Genomic DNA, 16652 nt, shown 5'->3' with positions numbered 1-16652 from the left:
TGGTTGCCAAAGGGCTGTGACTGTTTCTCTGTGACTATTTCTCAGCCACTACCTCTTATAGTCCCTCCATCATTGCCTCCAGCCTGCTAGAGTGGAAATACAAAGGCACTAAAATTCACTTCAAATTTACTAGCATTTATTAGACACCTACTGTGTTCAGTTATCTATCTCCCATTACCTATGACCTAATATCTTTCCCCCATTCCACTCTTTCTCTGACTTAGAGACAAATATTGTTCTTTTAATTCAACAATATTTATTAGTTAGTGAAATGGAAATGGAAATGTTAGTAAATGTAAATGTAGATATCATGAATTTAGAAGGGAAAGGTTAAACCAAAATTAAGAAAAGTCTGATTTGTTAAATATCTTTAAAAGATATATGAGATTTCCTGTGCATGAGCACTCCAAGGTAGGCTTGAAAAGGGTTCTTTAATAGAATTCCTTGTGGTACCTACTTTAATGAATAGATTAACCTGATTTAATGAATAAATTTTGAATATGCATATCAATTGCATATGTGTAAATAATGTTTCCAAGTTTCTTGAGTTCCTTAAAAGTTTATTCTCTCAACTGGTTTATTTCCTTCTTATAATTTTCTTTATTTAATTAGCTAATTTAAAAAGGACAGTTTTAATGCTGCAAAGAAAATACTTCAACCCATACAATGTCTGAATTATTCACAAATTCTAAATTCACAAGATTCAAAAGATTGAAACTTGACTGAATCTCAATGTACATATTCCTTGATTTATAGGACCAAGTTCAACTACCTCTTTTCTAATAGAGAATCTACTTGGCCACAATGATAACAACATAACAAACATCATGACTTTGGGTTTGTGTCAAAGTGTCATTTCCCAGAATAGAAAGAGGAAAGTGATGGGGTTTTTTTTCCTTTTTTTAAGGGCTTAGGTTCTGGTGGCCTTAATTCTGCCAACATTTTGAAGAATTGGAGTAGATTCTAAGAAAATCAAGACAAATGATTAAGAGGCTGAAGGAACTGACTTTAAGAAAAACAGATGAGATGAATGGTAGAGAGTTCACTAAATAATGAATATAGACAAGGTAAGATAACCTCCAGAGGATTAAAAAGGAATAAATATACAGAAAGAGTTATTTTGAGAGATACCCTTTTGTTCTAGTGTGAAAAGTTTGTATGTGATGGCTTAAATTTAAATAAAAGAAGGAAAATAGAGTAAGATAAAATAAAAAGGCAATGATTTGTTTTCATGAAAAATGACTTCCTGGGCAAAGAAGTAAATATTGTGAAAAGAATCAAGCCCTCAGTGAACATGCCAAAGGTAACAATGTACCACAATCCCCAAATGGTAGAATGCTCTATTTAGCTTAATAGCTTATTTCCTCAAAGAAACCAAACCAAGAAGCTATTGGCAGCAGATTGATCATAGGTTTATGAAGGATTTCTGGGTAAATCACAGTGTACTGTGTTTTTAATTGATAGGTTAATTTTTTAACATTAATTTTTTCTTCCACTTGAACTCTACCCCAACAACAATTGTCAACCGGCTGAAGGGTACTTCGGAGAGCAACAATCTTATCACAGATAGATAAAAAATGTATTTTATTATTTCAAATTATTTGCCTAATAATTTCAATACTTTGATTTTCCAGTTGACTTAAATCTTCATCAACATAGGTTCTCGCTCTGATGATATTCAGTCATTTTTTTAGTCATGTCCAACTCTTCATGACCCCATGTAGGATTTTCTTGGCAGAGATACTGGAGTGGTTTGCCATTTCCTTCTCTAGCTCATTTTACTGATAAAAAAAACTAAGACAAACAGGTTTAGGTGACTTGCCCAGGATCACACAGCTAATAAGCATATGCAGCCAGATTTCACTCAGTAAAATGAGTCTTCCTGACCTTAGGATCTATCCATTGAGCCACCTAGCTGTTCTCCCACTAATGAGTTGGCTTACAGCTTCACACCCTCCTATCTTGCACAGCTTCCTACATTTACAACAATTGGAATCCTTGTTCTCTTTCAAGATTCAACTTCTATATGAAGACTTTCCTGATTCTTCCAGCTGCTAGTGCCTTCCCTCCCAAAACTAGATTTATTCAGTACTTAAATATGTATATGTTTATGGTGAGTGGTTAAGTGAATATGACCTCTTCATACATGTCTCCCCCACTAGAATGTAAGCACCTTCAAAGCAAAGAACAATTAGCCAGTACCTGCCATAGATCAGGGGCTTAATAAATGCTTGTTGACTGAGAAAGTGATAATTCCACTTTTTGTCATCTATCAGATTTGATAATGAATCTCTCTGTGTTTAGTACTATGTTAGATTCTGCCTTAAAAAGTCAGTCAATAATTCACTAAATATTTATTAAGCACCTATTATTGCCAGGCACTATGCTAAATTCTGGTGATATGAATAAAGATCAAAGAGAATCTCTGCCATTGAGGAATTCACAATATAATGGGGGAGAAAACATGCAAACAACTATGTACAAGCAAGCTTACAACAAGATAAATTTGAAATGGTGCTGTCTTATGACATAGTCCCTGCCCTCAAGGAACTTGTTGCCTTATTGTGGAAATAAAATAAAAGGCAATTAGAGAATTACACAGAGAATTTAAATAGTAAGTTATTAATTATGAAACTGCCCTGTATAAACAATTAGTACTGGGGAGCATTGGGAAAAACTTACCAGCTTCTCAGATACAAATAGTTACCAACCTCTCTTAATATGGACTCAAATGACCCTTTTAGCCAGACCAAAATATCTCCTACATATCTCTCACTTATTTCCTACTTCTCTACTTTTACCAAGCTGGTAACCCCTACCTGATATACCCTTCCTGTCTCACTTCCACCAGTCTTGTCCTTTCCCAACCCAGTTTAAAACTCAACTCTTCCTGCTATCTCCTCCATTCTTTTTATGTCTTTCCTAATTATTTTCTTAGCACTTCTATATTTCATTTGTAGAATAATTCCCTGTGCCTATTCAGATGCTGCTTTGTAATACTATTCTCTACATGTATTGTATGTGTTTAATATTTTCATCATCTAGATTATGGATTCCTTAAAGGCAGGAACTATGTCTTCTTCACCAACACCTAGAATATCACTATATACTGTAAACCTTAAAATTTCTAACAAATTAATAATTTAATAAATAAATGAAACCTTTGCTTCTTTACTTTTTTCTCCATCATTTCTTCTCCCACCCTTCTACAGAACCCAATGATCCAATAGCCAAATCAGATGAATTTTTTTCTATCCTCATGCTCTACTTTTCTGCCATTTTGAACCTATTGATCCTTCACATTCTGTTTTCCATTGGCTTCAGAAAGAATACATTCTCCTGGATTTTCTCAACCTCTACTAGTTAGGATATTCTTCCTGTCCACTTAAAGTGTTTGTTCCCCAAATTTCTAGACTTTGTCTCCCTCTTCTCTCTCTAAATGCTCTCCCTTTGTAATCTCATTCATGGCCATGGCTTCATCTATTACCTCCCAAATCAAGACTTCTATTCTGAGCACTAGTTCCTCATCTTTAACTGCCTAAAGGATGTTTCTACCTGTATGTTCCACCCACACCTCAAATTCAATATGTCTGGAATGAAATTGATTACCTTTCCTCCTAGACATGCTCCTCTCTCATGTAATTACCTCTGTTAGTGGCATCATTATTCACCCAGTCTCCCATTTTAAAACATTTGGAGTTATCTTTTACTCTTCGCCTTTTTTTACTTCTCCTATGAAAGCCAATAATGTCTGTCAGTCGTACCATTGTATTATCTCCTGCAACTATCCCCTTGACTCTGTTCTTATTGTCACGCACCTAAAGTGGTACATAGGCCTTCATCTGCTCAGATTATTGAAATAACCCTGTAACAGATCATCTTTTCACCACTGTTTGTACTCCTATACATTCTTCATACAGCTGCTCTCCTGATCCTCATTATTCAATGATCTTATTACCTCACTCCTCTCTTTTAAAATCTTTAGTATATTTATACTGCTTACTGAGGAAAGGTCTCTGTTGCGTGCATTAAAAAGCTCTCTAAAATTTGAAACCAACTTTCCCTTCAAGTCTGATCTCTTATTTCTGCTTTCTATGAGCTCTCTACTCTTTCGACTCCAAAGCATACTATTATTTCTGTCTCTAAGACTTTGCATTCATTGTTTTCTCTGCCTAGATGTTATTTCTCTCCCACCTTGCCTGTTAAATCTTCACTCATTCTTTAAAGCTTAATTTAAAAGCCCATCTTCCATGAAGTCATCCCTAATCTTCCATGGCACCACCATCAGTAACAATTTTTTCCTTCTTAGGCCTCACATAACAACTTGTTTTGCCACTCTTGAATGTCTTTAATATGTGTATTTTATATTTATAGATGTGCATGTTATATTACCTACTATGTAGCATAGGCGATAGAGCTTAGGCCTTCTTGAAGAGCCAGTCAAGAAACCTTGAGTTCAAGCTCTACTATGGAATATTTTTATTATGTTTCTAGATGTAACATATCACCTGAAGAGCTCAAGTTGCATTTGTTTCTCTTAATTTCTTTTTATATCATTTAGTATAAAACTAATTCATTTTATATGTAACTAAGTGTTAGAAAGGCTAATCCCAGTTGTTAATTAACTGTGATGGATAAGAAGAGAGTTAACTTAAGAGTTCCTGTGCTAAACCTTCTTATGTTAAGTACACATCTTTAGTATCTCCTGATTCTGAATAAAGATAACAGAAGCCATCAGAGAGTCATTTGTAAAAATAGGACTGATATTTGCTTTTTTTTAGGAATGTCTGTCAGGAGAAGGGTCCTCAGATCTCATGACTTAAAGAGACAATTTTGTGTTATCTTTAAGATTCTTCTTATAATATCAATGCCTTTTCCTAAAATGTTGTCTGAAGATAGTAGTGACAAAAGCAATAAAGTGCTTGGACCTTGTTCTAGAATTTTTTTTTTTACGATAGCTAACATACTTTGAATATTGTGTTTATTAATCAATTATTTGTATTCACTGTCAAAATCCTATAAAAACAGCTGGGAACATCTGCAAGATGTTTTTGATCACAGACTGAGAATGATGATGGACCACTGACTCTATTTGCCCATGAATAAAATCAGTTTCTAACACATTTGCTCTGTAGCATAATGGACGGAGCTCAGACCTTTTTAAAGAACCAGTCAAGAAGCCTTGAATTCAAATGCAAGCTCAGACATTTAATAGCTGCGTGATGTTCCCTAGGCAAAGTGAATCTAGCTGCCTCAGTTTTCTAACTCTAGAATGAGACTAATTGTAGTACCTCCTTCCCAGGATGGTTGTGAGGATCAAGTGAGAAAATATCTGTAAAATACTTAGTACAGTCCCTGGCATATAGTAGGTACTTTATAAATACTTATTTCTTTCCTCCCTCCTTTCTTTTTTTTTATCCCTGCCTTCTTTCTTCCTTTTTTTCTTTCTTCCATTCTTCCTCTCTGACTTCACCTAAGACCAAGACTTTTTACTCTACCACTTTGATTCTCAAATCTCGATTTTATGAGTTGAAAGATGATCCCAGAATTCTGGAAACCAACTATCTTCCAGGTGACAGTAGGAAACAATACACTCTCACCCCAGGAGGAAGCTACTTGGCAGGTAGAACTGGGCACAGACCACCCCAGATTCAAACCTGACAGTGACCCCATTACGCTGATTTAGAAATAAAGTAGGCTCTCATCAAAGACTCTGGGAAATTATTCTGGAAGATTGGAGAGGATAAAGCCCTACTTTAATTCCAAAATGGATACAGTTTGGCCTTCTTAGTTCACTCTGCCATGGGTTATCTGTGTCTGCAGAGTGGAGGATGCTGGGCAGACTCTTCAGAGGCTTTAGCAAAGCCCTGCCTGATCTTGCTCTCTGCTTGGTGCCATCCTGCTGCCCATGTCAGTTTTTCTCCATCTCGAGGAGCCCTGGGAAGATGTCAGCACACAAGCGTACAAAGTGGCTTTTGAAATCTGAATAAGCACTCAGCTATCATCTCCCAAATTGTGGTTCATCATGATAGAAATTAGGAAGAGATCACTTTCTTATTTTATTTCCTTGGCAAAAATCCTCCATGATACCAAAACCTTTCTATAATAAGCTGTCATCGGAGACAATTGTCTCAGAATATGGCTTCGTGTTTGATTGCAGGGTCTGCAGACACCAGACAGTAGGAATGCAATGCTTAACCTTCTTCACTTATTGCCTGCTGATGTACAAATATAGGATTTGGCAATTTCCCCTAAAGCCTTAGAATCTCCCTCTAGATATGCCCACTCTGGGAGGTGCTGGAAAAGCAACTTTGCAGGGGCACCAGGGCACAGAGGAATCCAATAGAGCTGAAATCACAGCCAAGGTGTGTGGCAGCCTCATACATAATCAGCCTACAAATGCACTCTGATGCACCCCCTTGCTACAGTTGATCTTTGGACTCCTCACCACTGAAACAAAAAGCAACCCCACCAAATCCTCATAAATTCTGAAAAGAAGCAGCTGGTAGTCCAAAAAAATCACCTTAATAACAAGAAAGAAAATGTGGCCATAGCTGGGTACAAAAAGGCTTATGAGATATTATTGCAAAAAAATAGGGGTCAAGTATATTTTTATATCATGCAAAAGACAAGGGGAAAATACAGCTTCCAAAAACTCCCTCTGAAACTTAGCAGACAGCTAACACTGTATCTGCAATACTCAAATGATCTTAAGATGTTCCTCAGTCCCCCACAGAGATGGAGAATACTATTCATCTCTGCTCTTAGGAAAGTAGAATCTCAATTTAAGAAGATATATTTTAACACTCAGTTCTACATAATGTGTCCAGTGCCATAAGTAGCAATTATTGTCCCTGGGGCAGATTTAGTTGGTAGGGAGGGATGACAACCCGATACAGTGAAAGAAGAAGGAAGTTGCCTTAGGAAACTGATCAGTTCATTCCGCTGTGAAGTATGCATGTGGTACTGCCATGGGAGAATGGGGGAGATGAGCCCCAGGCTTGAGGGTTAAAATACTCTGTATATGAAGGCTCTAAGGGTCAGGTGGCCCTTGAGTTAAGATGGTAGCTAGATGGGTAAAGTGTTTGACAAATTGAAGTTGGGGTGTCGAATGGGCACATTCCAAAGAAAGGAAAAGAGTGATTATGTTGATATGACAACACAGAGCTTGTTCAGAGAAATGAGACCATCTAGTTTGATTAAAACATAGGATTAAAATTTAGAGCTGGAAGGGATCCTAAAAGGCACCTAGCTCAATACCCTCATTTTATAGATGAGGGAAACTGAGGTCTCAGAAAAGTTTAATGATTTGTTCAGGGTCACACAGACAGAACATGGATGGCTAATATTTGAACCCAGGTTTGACAAAATGCAACATTTTTTTTCCCACTACATCAAGGTGTGTCCAAAAAATCACAACCCTCAGTAAGGACATGAATACTGGAATCTTCAAGATACCTATCAAGTCAGATCTCTGAGCATTCCAACTCAGTGTTGTTTGTTTCAGAAGGCTTTTTCTAAACCTTGAAACCTCCTATCCACTATTCATCATGTTAGCTACAGTAACACCAAGAATTCATTCACGCACCCCATACACACTTTTGAACGGGTAAATATTTACGGCTTAGTCTCTGTTTAAGGCTTTAAAAACAACAGTCCCCAGTTTTAGGCTTTCATGCCACCACCCATAAAAAATGCAAAATCATTTTCCCAATTTCCTGTGTTGTCCTTCCCTATAATGGCTGAATTTTTTATGTTAATGTTTCTATTGTTTTAATATTCTTGCTTTTCTCATTCATATTCTAAGAGATTATTGTTAGTGCCAACTCATTTGATTTATCATTTAGAGAAAGCACTTGTTCAAAAAGTCAGCACTGGATATTAAATGATGATTGCCTGCAATGAATTTCTTCTCAACATCTGCAAAGACAATTTTGCCTTTTTCTTCTATCACTTAACTCTAAATGAGAGATCTTAAACATACTTAAATAGGATTCATAATATCTTGCCTGCTGAACATCTTAAAAGCTTGGATGTTAAAAATAGTAAAGTTTTCAGTGCCTATTTTTCTGGGTTGAAGACAAACAAATATGTATGGGAAGGGAGCCCTTTAAGAATGAACAAAAAACCGTTCCCCTAAATTTTCCAGAAGCAAAAACAAAAGTACAATTATCTACTAGCTCCCCTTTCTCACTGATTCTACTTAAATGTCATGTAATTCAGCTGTGGCTTTACAAGTACATCTTAATCTCAAAGACTGAGTTTTTTTTTTCTTCCTGAGCAAAAAAGTTAATAGGTCTCTAACTAGGAGGAAACCAAGCACTATATATGCAAAAAGGGATGACCTGATATTTTCTCACTTAGGTGCAATTTGATTTTCTTTATGAAAAAACCTCGTCCCGATGACAATATTTAAATCAGAAATGCTTCTGTTTTAACTCCAATGGTATTCTCAAGGAGCATATCACAGAGTTAATTCCTGCCAATTGGCTATGGCTTAATAATGTTGATGTTGTGACAAACAGACCATGCACATATATGCACGCGTGCACAAACACACGTGAGCATATCTTTTCCAAGGAAAGCATTTTGTATAGACAGCAAATATCTCATTTGCTTTCCTCTTAAACAGATGCAATATTCCAAAAACGAAGATTTGTTTTGCTGGCAAATACCTTCAAAACATGTCTGGTCCAAATGTTGCTCCCATTGTGGCTGCAGCTGATATTGTATAAGAGATTGAGAAAATGGCCACAACATTTACCCTTCTTTCTTTTTCTTCGTGGTGGGAAAACCCTCATTGGGTATTGTTTTTAGGAATTTATAAAGTAATTTGTCTTTGAAAAAGATCAGAATTTTTTTGCCCTTGCAAAATATGTAAGGCTGTTAGTTTAGATGATATAATTTAGCATTTAATTTTCTGTTTTGTGGAGGCAGATTGGCACAGCATAAACAACATTTGACTCAAAGATAACAAAGGCCACCACTGCTACTATTGGACTATAAGCAAATTATTTAACTTCTCTGCATATTAAACTAGATCTTTTAAAAATAGGGTTTTTAAAACCCTTTTTGGTTTGATCCTTTTAAAGAGTCAAGGAAAATCTAGGAAGCTTTATACACCTTGGATCACTATATAAATGATGACTATTCCCCACAACTTCCAGGCACAGGAACCAAGGAACCAGCCAGGAGATGCTAGTCCTACAAGTCCTCTAACACATGACCCACCATAAAGGGGCAGGTCTCAGATCCATATCATGCATGCTTCATGGGATTCAATATTTCATTCAACCAATTCAACCCCATAATATGCACATATGATCCCAGGATCAAAGACGTAAAAAAATAGAAGTGACATTAGAGGTCATTCACCCAGCCCTCATTTTTTATGGATGAAGAAAAAAAACCTAAAGAGATTAAATTAAGAGACAAAATTCTAACTCAGATCCTTTAATTCTAAATCTAGCATTTTTTCCTTTGTGCCATGAGTTACCTGTTCTTATTTCAGAGAAAGAAAAAGAGAGAGAACACATACCACATGTGTACATTTGTGTATATATATCTGCCTATATTTGTGTCTATGTATGTATGTATCAACCTTGCCTCCTCAATTAGATCATAAACGCTTTTGAGGTAGTAGCAATAGTGACTGCTAGTATATCTCCTATGATGCTAAGCACATAGTAGGTGAAAATTAAATACTTGTGGATTTTTATACATTAGCAAATCTAATTCTTTTGCTGTTTAGATGTTGTTAAAGTAAAAGCAAAAACCAACTTTCAAAGTAAAACTATTCCACATACACCCAACTTGGATAGGCTTAGTGGAAAAGCCAATGATAGTGGCCCAGGGAAACTGATCAAGTCAAGCTGATAGTCTTATGTGTTGCCTGATTTCACCAGTATGGTGAAACAAAGATAAATAAAAAGAACCACATTTACTCAATTTATTTTTAAATTATCATGTGTAAAGAAAGAGATTTCAAGGAATATGGAATGAAGTTCTGTCATTTTTTAAAACTGCTGTTCAATAGAAAGCATCCTGGTTTGGGGGTCCAAGCAGGTGGGGTTGAATTCCTGGCCCCTTCCTTCCATGACATCCTTGTGTGACTTTGGACAAGGTATTTACTGTTTCCTTGTCAGTAAAATCAGGGACTGGAACTCATCTCTTACAGTAATAAAATTGTGATCCCATAAACCTGAGTCATTCATTCAAGAATTATTGCAGTAATAATAGTAATGATAAAATAATTAGTAATAGTAATGATATGATGATGATGATGATGATTAAAGGAGGTATTCTTATACTCTGAGATTTACAAAGCACTTTACATAAGTGGTCCCTTTTGATCTTCACAACATTTCTGTGAGGGAGGTGCTATTATTATCCCCATTTTACAGATCTGAAAATTGAACCTGGTTAAATGATTTTCCTACTATGGGCATTTGGGGAAACTAGAGATAAATCTGAGCAGTGTACCTCCTTAATTCAATGCTGAAGGCTTTATGAAACTGATATAATCTTTACTTTTTCTTTTTTTATATAAATGTTTAATGTTGTTACAAGGTACCCATCCCCAAGCATCTTTTATACTCCTGTGCCCAGACCATTAAAAAAAAAAAAAGCTTGTAGGGGGAAGCTGGATAGCTCAGTGGATTGAGAGTCAGACCCAGAGATGGGAGGTCCTGGGTTCAAATCTGGCCTCAGACACTTCCCAGATGTGTGACCCTGGGCAAGACACTTAACCCCCATTGCCTAACCCTTACCACTCTTCTGCCTTGGAACCAATACACAGTATTGATTCCAAGACGGAAGGTAAGGGTTTAAAAAAAAAAGCTTGTAAATATTAATCACATGGAAAAAATATCTTTATTTACATTCATTTATTCATTCCTTCCACCAATAAGCATTTAATAAGGGCTCACTACAGGCCACGTACTGTACTAAGACTACAGAGAGAAGGGAAACAGTTCCTGACCCCCAAAAACCTACATGCTTTTGAGGAATTAAACCAATATATTTACAAATAAAGACTAAATATTGCATATGTTATATATTATATTATTATAGATTATATTCCATATTATATGTATCTATCACATATATAATAGTGTATGCATGTATATATCTCATGTTTTATGCATATACATCTGTATATATACACATACATAGAGACCTAGTGTATACAACCCAATATGAGAGAATGTATATATATTTGGGTCCATTCAAGCCCTCTAGTACTTGCCTTATGAACCATCAACACATCCCAACACATGAAGCTATGAACCAACGGCACTGAGTGAATGTTAGCCTGTTCACTACAGGTAAAGCATGAAAGCACATTTTAGAGTCTGAAGACTTGACGCAAGAAGAAGAGTTTAAGAATAAATCAGCATAAAAAGTATAAAGATCCAGCCTGACTCCAAAAAAAAGAGAGATAGGAACAGATACTCTCAATTCATCCCTTTACAGAGGTGGAAGATCCAAATGTGTTGCATATTTCACATGTTTTCAGACTTTTAAAATGTATTGATATATTTACTGGGTTTATTGATATATTTACTGGGTTTTTCCCCTTTTATTTTTTGGTCTTTAAAAAATTGTATTTGCTATATGAGATTACTATTCATAGAAGGAGAGGGAGGGATGCTGAGAAAACTATGATTATGTAAAGAAAAAAGATAAATAAAAACTGATTTTTAAAAATTAAAGTTGGAATTCAGGCTATAAACAAACTTTGGCACTTTTATTCTTTGTATAAGCTCGTGATCACATGTTTAGAATAGAGTTTCTCAGAGGCCAAGGCCATAAGAGAGAGGGTCCCATTCTCCATGAGAAAAGGCTCAACATTAGCTTTGGGAGTGAGTCAAACTCTCTCTGCCCCTTCCTTTTTCTCTCTCCTTTGCCCTATCAACAAATTATCATGCTTCAAGATCAAGAAGGATAAGTTCTGGAATGAAAATAACAGAAAGCACTTTTTTGCTCCCTCTAGAACACCTAAGAAGCAAGGAAAACGAAATAGTCCATATCTGAGCTAGGAATTTTGAGAGATAAAAAAGAGAAGCCAGAAAGCTGCTGTCTTGCCCTCTCCCATCCTTCCCCGAACACCACAAAGATATTGAGGACCTGGAGATGTGAAAAATTGTCACTATCCCCCCCCCCCCAAGGAATATTCTTCAATAAGAATCAAATATCATGTTGATACCTATTTTGTGCTAGGCTCTCTTCCTCTCTTTCCTAGCATGGATGCTCTTTTACCACAAAATCTGAGGCTATTGGGGATAGAAAGTTGCAATTGGAATCAGAAAGATTTGAGTTCAAATAATGTCTCAGACACATCCTAACTGGTCATGTCATTTCTTTGTAATTCAATTTCTTCTTCTGTAAAATGGACGCAATTATAATTTCATAGGTTTGGTTTAAGGACTGAAAGAAGTGACCAATGTAAATTTGTAAACTTTAAAATACTGCATAAAGGCTATTATTATGCAGAGAGGCATTTGACCCCAAGTGTGGGAATTAAGTTGGGTAGGAAGGGCACCCTGGAAAGGGTGCTGGATCTACTATTAGGAACACATCTTCCTGGGTTCAAATATGACTTCAGGCATTTACCAGTGGTGTTACTCTGGGCAAGACATTTAACCTTGTTTACTTCAGTTTCCTCAATTGTAAAATGAACCAGAGAAGGAGATGGCAAAAAACTCCAGTATCTTTGCCAAGAAAACCCAAATAGGATCACAAAGAGTAAGACACCACTGAAAATGACTGAACAATAACAAAAGGAGAAAATAATCAATTCTCATTGGTTAACATAGAAAATCCCACAAACTTTACACCAATAACAGGGTAGCATCAGGAAAGGAATCTTGTACTTGGAATTCTTGAATTGAGCATACACCCACATTGTGGTAAATTTAAGTGGGGGAGGGAAGAGGCTACATTTTAAAGCCTTTCATCCTAAAAAAGAGAAAACTCTCTTATAGTGCTAATCAACCATTTCAATCTGAGTTTGTGAAAGGAAACATTAATGTTGGGGAAAGAACCATTTTATAATGCTAACGTGACACCATCAAGAAGTAGCTGATGAGATGAGTGATGTGAATGGCGAGTGGAGCATGGGCTTCCTTTGGAAGTGAAAATTCAAGCCATGGGGACCTTTTTGAGACCCACTTAACCACATTTTGACCTAGGACAAGGGCGCTCCAGGACCCCATGGTAAGACCTTCATTCTGCAGTGGACTTGAATAAAATGATGATCATTATTGATCCAACAGGCTGTAATGGCTTCTCCTGAGCCCTTGGGGTCTATTGTGTAAATGTGTACTTAGGGACTCTTAAATATAGCTTATTAATGGCTTGAGGGCCATAACTGCTCTGAAAGAGCTATTACAGTCCATGGTGTAAATCCTTTTGGGTTCTCACATCATTGACCATCCTGTCAAAAGCTTCCACACATGCTCATTGAATCTGTGCTCAAAGTAATGGGTGATGTTTCAACTCCCTCCCCACACCCTGAAAAGAGTTAGGATATCAACCAGCAATAGTAACTAGGGAATGTTTCCACTGAAAGAGCTCTTCTCTATTTTATCTCTTTCATAGCTTGCAATGAATTTCTGTAAAAGAAACAACCCCAAACTCTTTACTAGCAATTGAACAAAATCTGATTCAAACATCAATGATCCATTTATTTTTGTAAACATTATATTGATAGCTTTTGTTCTTACATCACCTTCATTTCTGAATACATTTTCCCTTTCTCCCCCTCCCTGTTAGCCATGTGATCTGTTTCTGCAGGCACTAGGATGTGTCCAAAACTTGTTGGATATTCAGCAAAAGTTGATGGATGAGGATTTTGGTCATAATTAACATGTAGCTGTTACATAAACAACCTCTCACCATTTTGATATTACTGTTCATTAATATTTAATGATGAAATACCCACCCACAAATATCAACTCGATCCACATGTTCAACACCAATTCAAAAAGCATTGATTAGGCACCTATTATATGCAAGACACTATGCTATGAATGAATACGAAGACAAACGATGGGGAAAAATTAAAAAGAGAAACTCATCAAAATTCACTCATCAGCTGTGGTCTCCTTTGTGTTAAAATTCCACTGAAAGGTTGTGTTTTCTTGATATATTAAAACCCTAGGGAAAATAGCATTTAACTGGTGGGAATGCCTAGAGGCCTTTCACTTCAGTAGCCTATGAATGCCCTTACCAGACATGTGTTCTTTCATCAGGGAGTTCCAATGAGACACTTAGTGATGCCAAACCGTGATGCTAGGCATGCATTGATCTCATCTAAACTATTTCACAAGCCTAGTCTGTGGGACTGAACTTCCAAGTCCAGGGATGTATGTGTTGCCTGAGGAGCACACAGAGGCTTAAATTTCATCTTTTCAATGCATTCTGGTTTAGCAGCCTAAAGCTCTTACTTGCTTTGTTGTTGTTGTTGTTTTAAAACTGGCAACCTGCCTCCCACGAATGGAGGAAGCAGATTGCCTCTATGCTGAATACTTAGACAAGGTACTGATTTAACAACAGTGGACAAGCAGCTGGGAGCTGGACTGTCAGCCTGTCACACACTGACAAATCTGTTGTTCATATTCAGGCAGGATGTTCCAGTTAGATTGCCATCAGTATCATCCATCTAGTCCAGGCGTGCGAGGAGTACCCCCGTCTACTGCATGCCTATAGACCAAAAGCTTGTTATTACATCTTTCTGAAGGATCTCTACTAAATAACTCATTTGCTTTTTCATGACGGGGGCCCTGTAATGAGACAAGGGAGATAGTGGCTTCAATTTTTGTTTCTCTTTCTGTCTTCCACACCCTATGATGGTGTGTACTCGTGGCAATTGCAATTTCACGTTACGTACATAAAATCATAACTCTAAATGGTTCCAAACCACTCTTCCTAACTCCATTAAACAAAAGAAAGGATAACTCTGAGAGAATATCAAATTTGAATGCTGTGGCTTAAAAGAAAAAAAAGAAATCACCGGAATGTAGCATTTTTGTTTAAAAGGCAACTTTGACTTTCAGCATGATCTTTCAGAAAATTTCCCCTGTAGCCATAGAATTTGTAACATGCAGAAACTCTCAGCAGATTCATTTCAGGACTGAGTGCGAAGCCCACCTGAGACCGAATTTACAACTCCCCAGTCAAGTAATATCTATATTTATATCAGCCTTTGTAAATCAATGAAATATAGTTTTCTTTTTTCAAATGTAGGCATTCAAGGGAATTTAGAGAATGATGGAGGGTATAACCCAGAGGCACTAGCATCACTATTCATTGGTACAAATATAGAAGAATTTTGTTTAAGGGATTCTGACTATGACCATTAGAGATGATTAATTTATTTCATCTATGCAAAAGTACGCATTCCAACATTGTCTTTTTCTTTTCCTAACCTTACAGCTTAAAATTGGGAGAGAGGCACTGGAAAGGATCAATGCCAAGATCTTGATGTGATAGAACCATGGGCTAGTTTGGATTTTGGATTTTCTGGTCAATTTTTTTCCCACTTGCTGTGGTAAGGCTGAGGGGTTCTCTCTTCCAAGGAGGATACATCTGGGAAAAGGTATGGCACAGGTAACTCACTCTGTAACCCACATAGAGAAATCCATCTGTCTCAGGTGAGAAACAGCAGCCGTACAATCTAAGAAAATAAATCACCCTGAAAAGTGGCATTCATGGTAGACCAGTATCTTCCCCCCACACCTTTTTTAAAGAAAAATGTACAGAAGAATAACTATCAATTGTACTTCCTCGTAATCAATGATTTAATTAAATCAGTTCATATCCCCTTTCAAGTTTATTTATTCTGGCTTTATTTATTTATTCTAGTTATGTCTCCTGGATTTTTTGATTCCTCAGTTAAAAAAAAAAGAAAATCAGTGAATTTTCAAGATTCCTGATTCAGGTAGAGAGATAAAATAGCAAATAGGGTGGTCTGGTGAATTTCTCTTTTATTGTTTTAGACTGTCGATATTGCACATTAGGATCACAAAGTATTTGTTCTTTTAAAAAAGTTTAAAAGAATACTAGGTTAGCATGATTACCATGAAATTCTCTAAAATTCTTAAGGGGGGGGGAAGCTTTCAATGAAAGTAAATATATATATATATATATGTATATATGTATGTATGTATGTAATATGATGAAATTTTTACTTAAAGTCAATGATTTGAAGTTAGTCTCCTAAAAGTGTAAGAAATATTGCTTCAGGAAAGAAAAACCAAGTTAAAAATGGATCCAGATCTGCTTTCAGGCTAGCATAGTTTAAATCAGCCTTCAACAGGAAAAATCTCTCTGGAGCCTATGACTACTGTTATCCTGTTGGTTTAGTTCAGGGTTGGGACAACAAACACCTGGAGAAACCTGGGTATAGCCAAGTATTTTACTCTATTATGATCTGTTACCTATATTTTATGGGTCTGGATGAGGAGAAAAGAAAGGCTAATTCTGTTTAAATCAAGAGTGGAGATTTAAATAGGAAGGACTGATTCACAGTTGGAAATGAATTTTGTCCAAATAGAAAATAAACCATAAATATTCAAGAGGATCAAATGATTCTTTTCAGCTTTAATAACATCCACTTTTGCTCCTTTATGTACTCTCAAATTTTAAGA

At 36.4% G+C, this 16652-nt stretch overlaps 1 protein-coding gene across 5 annotated transcripts in view; it reads left to right on the top strand.

Moving 5' to 3' along the window:
- The window catches only part of GPATCH2 (G-patch domain containing 2), a 306229-nt gene extending 290519 nt beyond the window's left edge, over positions 1 to 15710 (top strand). For 2 of the 5 annotated variants that reach the window (XM_056815946.1, XM_056815945.1), the window contains one exon: positions 908 to 1520. Coding sequence is in view for 1 of the 5 variants with exons in the window: in XM_007481411.3 (XP_007481473.1) it covers positions 15439 to 15443 (5 nt within the window). In the remaining 4 variants the exon portion in view is untranslated. Of the gene's footprint in view, positions 1 to 907; positions 1521 to 15438 lie in introns of those variants that run through there. The other 3 variants (XM_007481411.3, XM_056815941.1, XM_056815944.1) reach the window with 3 other exon arrangements.
- Positions 15711 to 16652: the final 942 nt, after the last annotated feature.

This window comes from Monodelphis domestica, chromosome 2 (genome assembly GCF_027887165.1).
Source record: "Monodelphis domestica isolate mMonDom1 chromosome 2, mMonDom1.pri, whole genome shotgun sequence".
Classification (NCBI taxonomy): Eukaryota; Metazoa; Chordata; class Mammalia; order Didelphimorphia; family Didelphidae; genus Monodelphis; species Monodelphis domestica.
This window is presented reverse-complemented; position numbering and strand designations above follow the sequence as displayed.